This window comes from Bos mutus, chromosome 18, assembly GCF_027580195.1.
Source record: "Bos mutus isolate GX-2022 chromosome 18, NWIPB_WYAK_1.1, whole genome shotgun sequence".
Classification (NCBI taxonomy): domain Eukaryota; kingdom Metazoa; phylum Chordata; class Mammalia; order Artiodactyla; family Bovidae; genus Bos; species Bos mutus.
The window spans coordinates 6,318,262-6,325,916 of NC_091634.1; the positions used below are offsets into that span (position 1 = coordinate 6,318,262).

The following is a 7,655-nucleotide window of genomic DNA, read 5'->3' on the forward strand; positions in this document are numbered from 1 at the left end:
CCGCTGGTGGGTGGAGCGCACGGAGCCTGGAGGGCAGCTCCGCCAGCCCGAGGGCTGTATCCAGCGAGACTGGGACAGAGATCTAGAGGAAGAGGGCAGAAGTTCAGAAGGGGGAGGGGGGACAGAAACCCAGAAGGATAGGGAACCAGGGAGAGGGTGGAGAAGAATTCCGATCATCAGAGAGTCGGAGACAAAAATTGAATCGAACCACCAGTGCCTGCATTTCAAGCCCTTGCCGCGGCCTTCAAGGCTCAGTCTGGTCTGACTCTAATTGCTTCTTGCATCTCCTCTTATCTCCCCCGACGCTGCCCCGGTGTCTCTGAGGGTCAGCAGGCCTTGGTGGATGGGCAGCATCACAGTCCTTGACACAGGGTCCCAAGAGGTCTGTCTACCTTGATGTATTTTATTTTATACCACACTTGGGGTAATGATAGTTTTTGCAAAAGGTACCTCATTTGCAAGAGGAGGCCCCCATAAGACACTTTGTCCCTGGCAACACCCCTCCCACCCAGCCGCACCCCTCCCCGGAGGGGGCGCTCCCAGCCCCGGGCTCTGCTATCAGCCGCTATGTGACCCCTTCAAGGACCTCTTCCTTCTCTGGGTCCTTGATGCTCCTTCCTGTCTTCCTTCTGGCCATCAGTGAGTGGATGGGCAGATTTCAGGTGATGCGTCAAAGGCTTGACAGGGCTGCAAAGGACTTCCGAGATCTTCCTCCTTCTCTCCCTTTCCACAGAAGGGCCAAACTGGCCCAGAAGCAGCAAGTCTTTCTGGTCACCCTAGATCCCCCAGTCGCTCAGGCTCAAGGACTGACTAGGGCCTCTGGCTTCTTAGCCCGCAGCCTGTGACACCCCCATGGGTTCCAATCAGAGCTCATCTGGGCTTCACCTCAATGCTGGATTCACACAAAAATGGTTGGGGTCAATGGACGACTGAAACAAGCCACGGGTTATGACAGCCAGGGGCGATGGGGACTTGAGATCGGAAAACATAGTCCCCATTAGACATGGCCGCCACCCTGTTCCAGCCTCTCCACACAGAAAAGCTGGTCCACCTGCTGATGGACTGCACAAAGTCTCTGGTTAGAACCGACATGGGGGGTTTACCAAGGTCACACAGAAATCAAGGAGTGGCCAGAATGATCCCCAGTATGGCCTTAAGGAGGGTTTCCCCGGAGAGGGAGGGTCCCCATGAGAACTCAAGGGCTGTTGGTGGGGTCCCCAAAGGGGTGTATCAGATGAGGATCCCAGAAGGGCCTCAGAGGTGATCAGAGGATTCCAGACAAACAAGGGCATCCCAGGAGACATGGCCCAGACACAAGGTTCACTGAGGTCTACCCCCCCAAACCTGACAATGGTGTTTTCAGACATGACAAAAGGATCCCAGAGGCACCCATCATGTGATTGGAGATTTTCAGACATTAAAAAGTGACAGCAGGGTGGTTCCAGAGAATTAGGGGATCTCAAAGATGACAAAGGAATTTGGAGGCACAGATAGAAAGAGAGAGTCACAGATGGGCATAGAGACACGCAAGCAAACGGTCCCCACAACCCCACCCCCAGGGACCCAGACATAACTAGGAGATTTCAGATTTGACAGGAGGGACTCAGACCTGAGAGGGGATCCCAGAGAGACCCTGGACAGGGCTTAGGGTTGCAGGCAGAGCCCTCCATCTGGTGTGATGATCTCTAGGTTCACCCTCCCCTAGATGAGATTTGAGGGATTGCAGGCATCACAAGGGGATCCCAGAGAAGTTCCTGGGATTCTGGAAGCACTTTGCCCTGCCCCGCCCCTCTACACAGACACGTAGTATAGTCGACTCCGGGTCTTCTGACCCAAGACATGAAGATCTTGGGGCCCCTGGACATGACAAGGGAATCCCAAAGGGGCCCCAGACACGATAAGGGGGGGATCCCAGAGGGGCCCCGGGCTGGGCTTAGGGATTGTGGCAGCAGCCCGCCCCCCGCACCAGTGTGGGGGGTCCATGGGTCCTATGACCCAGGGTGCGGGAACGCCCACGTGACACAGGCGTGGAGCCCCTGAGGGCCCCCGAGAGGCCGCCCCGGGCTCAGGCCCGGCGGGCGGCGGGCAGCAGCGCACTGTCAAACTGGTAGGTGAGCTTGCGCTTGACCTTGCGGATCTCGCCGGTCTTGGCGTAGTTGCGCAGGGCGCGCGCCAGCTTCTGGTAGGTCATGCGCTTGCGGTTGCCCTTCTGCTGGCCCCAGCGGCGCGCCAGGAGCTCCTTGTGCTTCGAGGAGAATTGGAAGACCCCGGCGCCCGGCTCCACCCACCACACGCACTCGCGCATGTCTCCGCGCGTCAGCAGCCCCAGCAGGAACTGGTACAGGCGCAGCTTCTTGCGGGCCCCTGCAGCGGGTGCGGGGCGGTTAACGGAAGCATCCTTCAGGGCCCCACCCCGCGCCCTCCCCGGTCCGGAACCGCCAAGCCCCTACCTCCCCATCAAGAGAAGTGGGATGAGGGAGGTGGCTGCTGGGTCACCGTGCCTGGCTCCCTCTATGCCACCCCTCCCATCCGGGGTAAGTTGCTCCCCCTTCCTGAAGTTGTCACCCCGGAACCCCTGTCTCCCATCCCTGCTTTGCTTTTCAGGCTGTGTGCCTATCCTGTGCCTGCTCGGTGGTCAGAATGTATCTGTGGAGCGCACGGATGAATCTGCCAAATGGGTTGGCAGTGCTCCTCAAAGGCTTCTAACAGCTGACTAGTGAAGAGATCTGGAGTTGGTTTGAATCTTCCTGGCCATTTCTTCAGCCTCAGGCCTCCCAGCATGTCAGCTCGAGAGACTGGGATCCTGGGAGAGGCCAAGGGCTTTAACTCCTGGGCTTCTAGAAGCAGCAAGGGGCCCACAGAACTGGCCATGGGAGGATGGGGGCCTGTGGCAATTCATAGCAGGCATTAGATACAAGAACCCCACCTCTGCCACTTTCCAGCTGTGTGGTGTTGGGGTGGTGACTTAACCTCTCTGAGCTGGTGTTTCCTCAGTTATATAAATGAGGCTTGTGTGTGTCTGTGTTTTACTTTTACCAGTCTTTATGAAGCACGTGGTACCCACGGGCTGCGCTATGCACAGTACAATTACGAGCTCATTTAATCTTCATCAAAACCCCACAAGACAGGGATGATGATAACAAAGCCCATTTTACAGATGGGAAACTGAGGCCCAGATAGGGAAAGTGACTAATAATTCCAGCTTGCAGGGGTTGCGAGTAATGGAGGTCAGGCACAGGGGCAGAAACAGAGGTTGACTAGGTGGGAGCTGATATTGTAATGGTTTCTGTTGCTCTTGTGTCCGTAATGATGGTGAAGATTCATTGAGTACTGACTCTGTGCCAAGCATTGCTACCTCGTTGACACTTACGATCCCCCAAACCCTCCTAGCCACCAGGAATAGATACTATTAGTGTTTTCGTCCCATTGTACAGATAGGAGACCAAGGCACATAGAGGCGGTTGCCCAAGGCAGCACAGCCAGCAGATGGCAGATCTGGAAACTGCCCTCAGCACTGGAGTATGTACTGTAGGTGCTCGGGCAGACATGGTTCCCTTAACTCCCCCACTCCCCCCACCACCAGGTGGAGTCCCTCGCACCCCACTGGCTCCCACATACCTGCCTCGGATCCCCTGCCTTCCGGGCCAGCCACAAGGACCTCATCCGACTCGCTGTCCGAGACCTCCAGGGCGGGACTGTCCAACAGGAGGTCCTCCTCCTCTGAGAGCACGGGGCTGGGGTAGGGGGCGTACGCCGGGGGGCCCAGGGTCTGCGGAAGGTCAGGGTTACCCATAGCCAGGGGGGCTCCCTTCTCTGCCTCCCTCTGCTTCGGTCCCTTCGCTTCTTCCCAGGCCCTGGCTGTGGGCTCCCTGCTCCGCTCACAGCCTGCCCTCGGGCTCACTTCCGATCTCCATGGCATGGCCAGGGACACCCAGGCCACCTCCCTGAGAGCCTCCCGCTCCTTGACACACGTCTGCACCTCTGGTGGCTGGCTTGTGTGATGGAGTAATAATACCGTTTAACCCGAGTCATCAGAGGGGTTAAGGGTTCCCTATGCGCTCGGGTTCTGATGCGGTGCCGGGCACCTCAATCAAAGGATGGGGAACTTCCGCGGTCTCCCCGGCCCTCACCTGGCTTGGGAAGTCTTCCGTGGGGTACGCCGGGAAGCCAGGTCCCGGGGCCTCCAGGCTGGGGGCCGGGTCCAGGCTCCCCACGGGGCTGTAGGTTGAGGGGCCATAGCAAAGCTGGACACCCTGGGGTTGGCCGAAGGTGGCCACAGCCGGGTCGAAGGTTTCATAGGAGGCGCCTGGGACGGCGGGACTGAGGCCATAGCTCCACAGGTCTAGGGGGAAGGGCGCAGGATTAGAAGCCAAGAGGTCTGGCCTCAGGCCCCTCCCCCTCGAAGCCCCTGCCAGCACAGAGGGGCTATTGTGGGCTGTGCAAATCTGTGACCCCAGGATTTGCATGGGCGAGCGGGTGCATGGGAGAGGAAAGGGGAGGAGGTCTGGAGGCCGGGGGCTAACCTTGTCCTGCTGGGCCAGCTGACAGCTCCCCTGGGCCTCAGCTCCCCCATCTGTGAAACGGGCCCAAGGGGCGGGGCGGGGAGGGGGGCTGGGCCAGGGTCACTCACCAGGCGCCCCCTCTGAGTCCGGGTAGCTGGAGTGCTTGCAGCTGTCCAGATCGTAGAAGACCCCATCCGGGTACTGATAGAAGTGGGGGAGGAAGAGGGGTCACCCAGGCTGCAGGGAAGACCCCACCCACCCCGGACCAGGCAGGAGACTCTGACAGGCTGGGAGAGGGAGAGAAAGAGAGGCCAGGCACCAGAGACAGGGGCACCGAGATGGGAGGTAGACACAGCACAGCAGAACACACAAAGACCCAGACACACACACACACACAGAGCGAGAGACACGGGCAGAGACACAGAAACACAGAGACCAGGCTCTCTGACAGACAGCAGCCAGCTCCCACTAAGGGTGTGGGCTTCCGGGAACCCCAGCACCTCGCCAGTACACAGTCATAGCAGCTGAGGAGGGTGGAGAATTCCCCCAGGCTTGCCTGCCTCAGGGCCGGGGGCACAGGGGGTGAAGGGTAAGAGGCACGGAAGCGTTTTTAACAGAGGGAAAGAAGCTCTCGACCCTTCTTTTATCCACCTCCACATCGCTTCAATTCACCCCAAGAGCTGAGTGTTGCTTTAGCAGTGAAAATCTAAAACTAGAGATATGTCATCCTGGTCTTAGGGCTAGGTATTTACCCACCAGATCTGGAAACGTTAAGTCCACAAAAGAGCCTTGTTCAAGAACAATCAGGGCAGCTTTAGTAACAGCCCCAAACGGGAAACAGCCTGAGTGCCCAGGGACAGGAGAACGCACGAGAACTGTGGTGTCGTCCTGAGACAGAGTACTATACAACAAAGAAGAAGGACCCATGTCTGACACACACTTTAGGTCACGTGAAGGAAGCCAGACCCAAAGGGGGCCACTGTGCATAAAGCTCAGAACCAAACAAGACTAATCTGTGGTGGAAAGTATCAGAGGGGGCTATTGACTGCGCAGGGACATGACAGAATCTTCTAGAGTAATGGCAATGTTCTATATCTTCATACAGTTTGTGGTTACACAGGTGTGCACATAAGTGAAAACCTCACTGAGCTGTCCACAAGACTTGTCACTTTTCTGACTTGTAAGGCAAACCTCAATTAAAAAAAAAAAAAAACTCTTCAAGCTGGAGGAGTGTGGGATGCGCTGGGGAAGGGGCACCCGCAGGGGTTTCCTTCAAGCATATGTATGGGGTTTTATTTCTTGGAGTAGGTTGTGGGTTTATGGGGAGTGGGGTGTAGTATTCTGCGTGTCTGAAATAGTTTCGACTCAATTTTTGAAAATATATGAAATCAAGCAGAGAAGGGAAGAAGGAAGAAGTAGATTTACTGAACGTGGGATGCATGGAGGAAGAGACGCAAAGTAAAAGACACAAAGACCTACTCCTCCCCATTGGAGGAAGTGGACCAGGGTCTGAGAGAAGGAAAGAGATATTAGAAAAATCATCTGTGATGGCAGGGGGTGGGGAAAACGGAGCTTGGGGATAGCAATGAAAAGTCAGAAAGACAAAGGGACAGGAAGAAGCAGAGGAGGAAACTGAGGCAGGAAGGTCGCGATGGGCCACGTGGGTCTCCCCCGACCCCAGCCCTAGCTGACCCCCAGGACCCCGACTCACCAGACAGCTGAAGTGTGGCCCGTCGAGCCTGGAGGGGGAGAGACACAAGGGCATGTCAGGGGCGTCTTCAGCCTCCTGGCTCTCGAAGTGGTTGGGGGATGGATAGGGGGCAGGCGGCTGCAGCTGTGACCACCGCAGCCGGTCCGCGGCTGCGTGTCTCCGTGTGGGACCAGCCCCACCACACTCACCCCCACTCTCCCACCGGGACAGGAAGTGGGGGGCGGAGGCCAGGCAAATGTTCCCCCCTCCCCTGGGATTTGCATAGACAGAGGCCGGGCGGGGGCAGGGAAAGTGAAGGAGAGAAAGTCCCCGGAGAGAAGATGTGGGTGCCCGAGGGCGGGTGGGGGTGGGGAGGGGGCCTCGGTGAGCGAGTCCGTTCAATGGGTCCATCTTGGACCAGAGGCGAAAGACAACGGGAGAGGCGTGTGGATGGAGATGGGAAAATACAGAAGAGGCTCTGCCGAGGCGAAGGGAGGAGAGGAGGGAAGGGAGAAAGGTGTGGAGAGGTGTTCACGCTTGGGCTGCAGGAGGTATTTATTAAGCCCCAGAAATGGGTGGGGAATAGACAGGCAGACAGATGGAGAGATGAGACAGACAAAAAGACACAGCGAGGGAGCAAGAGGCAGTAAACAAGAGACCCACAAACAGAAAAGATGTGGCCCGCGGCACAGGCTGCAGACACAGGAGTCGGGGATGCAGTGAGACCTGGAGGAAGACAGGGACGGAGGCCAAGGGCCACTTGGGAGGACACCAGGGCGGAGAGAAGCAAGCGCCCCAAGGGAGAGAGATCCTCTTTTCTCTCCTCAGGGGTCCAGCGGAGACATGGTGGGATGCAGGAGGGAATCGAGGTGGCAGAGGCAAAGAGATCCAGGAGGGGGAGTGGACCCCAGCCCCTCCCACCCTCCTGCCTCCTGGGTGGGGCAGAGACCACCACCTCAGGGGGGAGGCCTGGTGGCAGAGGGGTCAAAGGTGAGGGGCAGGGCAGGGGTTCTGAGTCCCGGTTTTGGAGGGCCCCCACTTACTGTGCAGCCTCTAGGGTGAGCATGGTGGTGCTTGCTGCCGCCTGCAGCCACCACCCCTATTTATACCTTGGCCCAGCCCCCAGGGTTGGGGGGGGCAGGGGTGCCGGCTGGCTGTGAGCTCAGCCCTCCTCGAAAATCCCCTCAGGGAGGGGGTCGGGGAGGGGGCTGGATTGCACAACCCCTTGATCACGTGGCAGGGAGGGTGGGCCCAGGGGCTGTCTGGATTTGGGGATCCCCAGGGTTGGGGTGGGGGTGCTGGCCCTGAGGAGTGGAGATGGGAGAAGCATTGGCTTTGGCGGGACCCTGAGAAAGTAAAAGTCAAGGGGTCTTATGGTCAGGGGGCGTGTGTGTGGGGTGTCTCTGGATGGAGGAGCCGGGGGGAGTGGGTTGCTGGGGGGCACGCAGAGACTGACATCAGGT

At 58.1% G+C, this 7,655-nt stretch overlaps 1 protein-coding gene across 1 annotated transcript; it reads right to left on the bottom strand.

Annotated features, from left to right (window-relative positions):
- Window positions 1-1,813: 1,813 nt before the first annotated feature.
- Window positions 1,814-7,283, bottom strand: SPIB (Spi-B transcription factor). The gene is made up of 6 exons (XM_005905022.3): window positions 7,236-7,283; window positions 6,214-6,241; window positions 4,631-4,703; window positions 4,131-4,342; window positions 3,619-3,769; window positions 1,814-2,364 (listed from the first exon to the last, which is right to left on the bottom strand). The coding sequence occupies exons 1-6, from the start codon at window positions 7,256-7,258 to the stop codon at window positions 2,066-2,068; spliced, it is 786 nt and encodes a 261-aa protein (XP_005905084.1). The 5' UTR covers window positions 7,259-7,283; the 3' UTR covers window positions 1,814-2,065.
- Between the last annotated feature and the right edge of the window lie 372 nt (window positions 7,284-7,655).

Excerpts from the sequence above, each read along its gene's own strand:
- SPIB (XM_005905022.3), bottom strand. The coding sequence starts at position 7,258 with ATGCTCACCCTAGAGGCTGCACA. Across the intron at positions 4,343-4,630 it reads GGACTCAGAGGGGGCGCCTG|ACCTGTGGAGCTATGGCCTC; the intron begins GTGAGTGACCCT and ends CCTTCCCCCTAG. Across the intron at positions 3,770-4,130 it reads CGGAAGACTTCCCAAGCCAG|ACCCTGGGCCCCCCGGCGTA; the intron begins GTGAGGGCCGGG and ends GACCTTCCGCAG.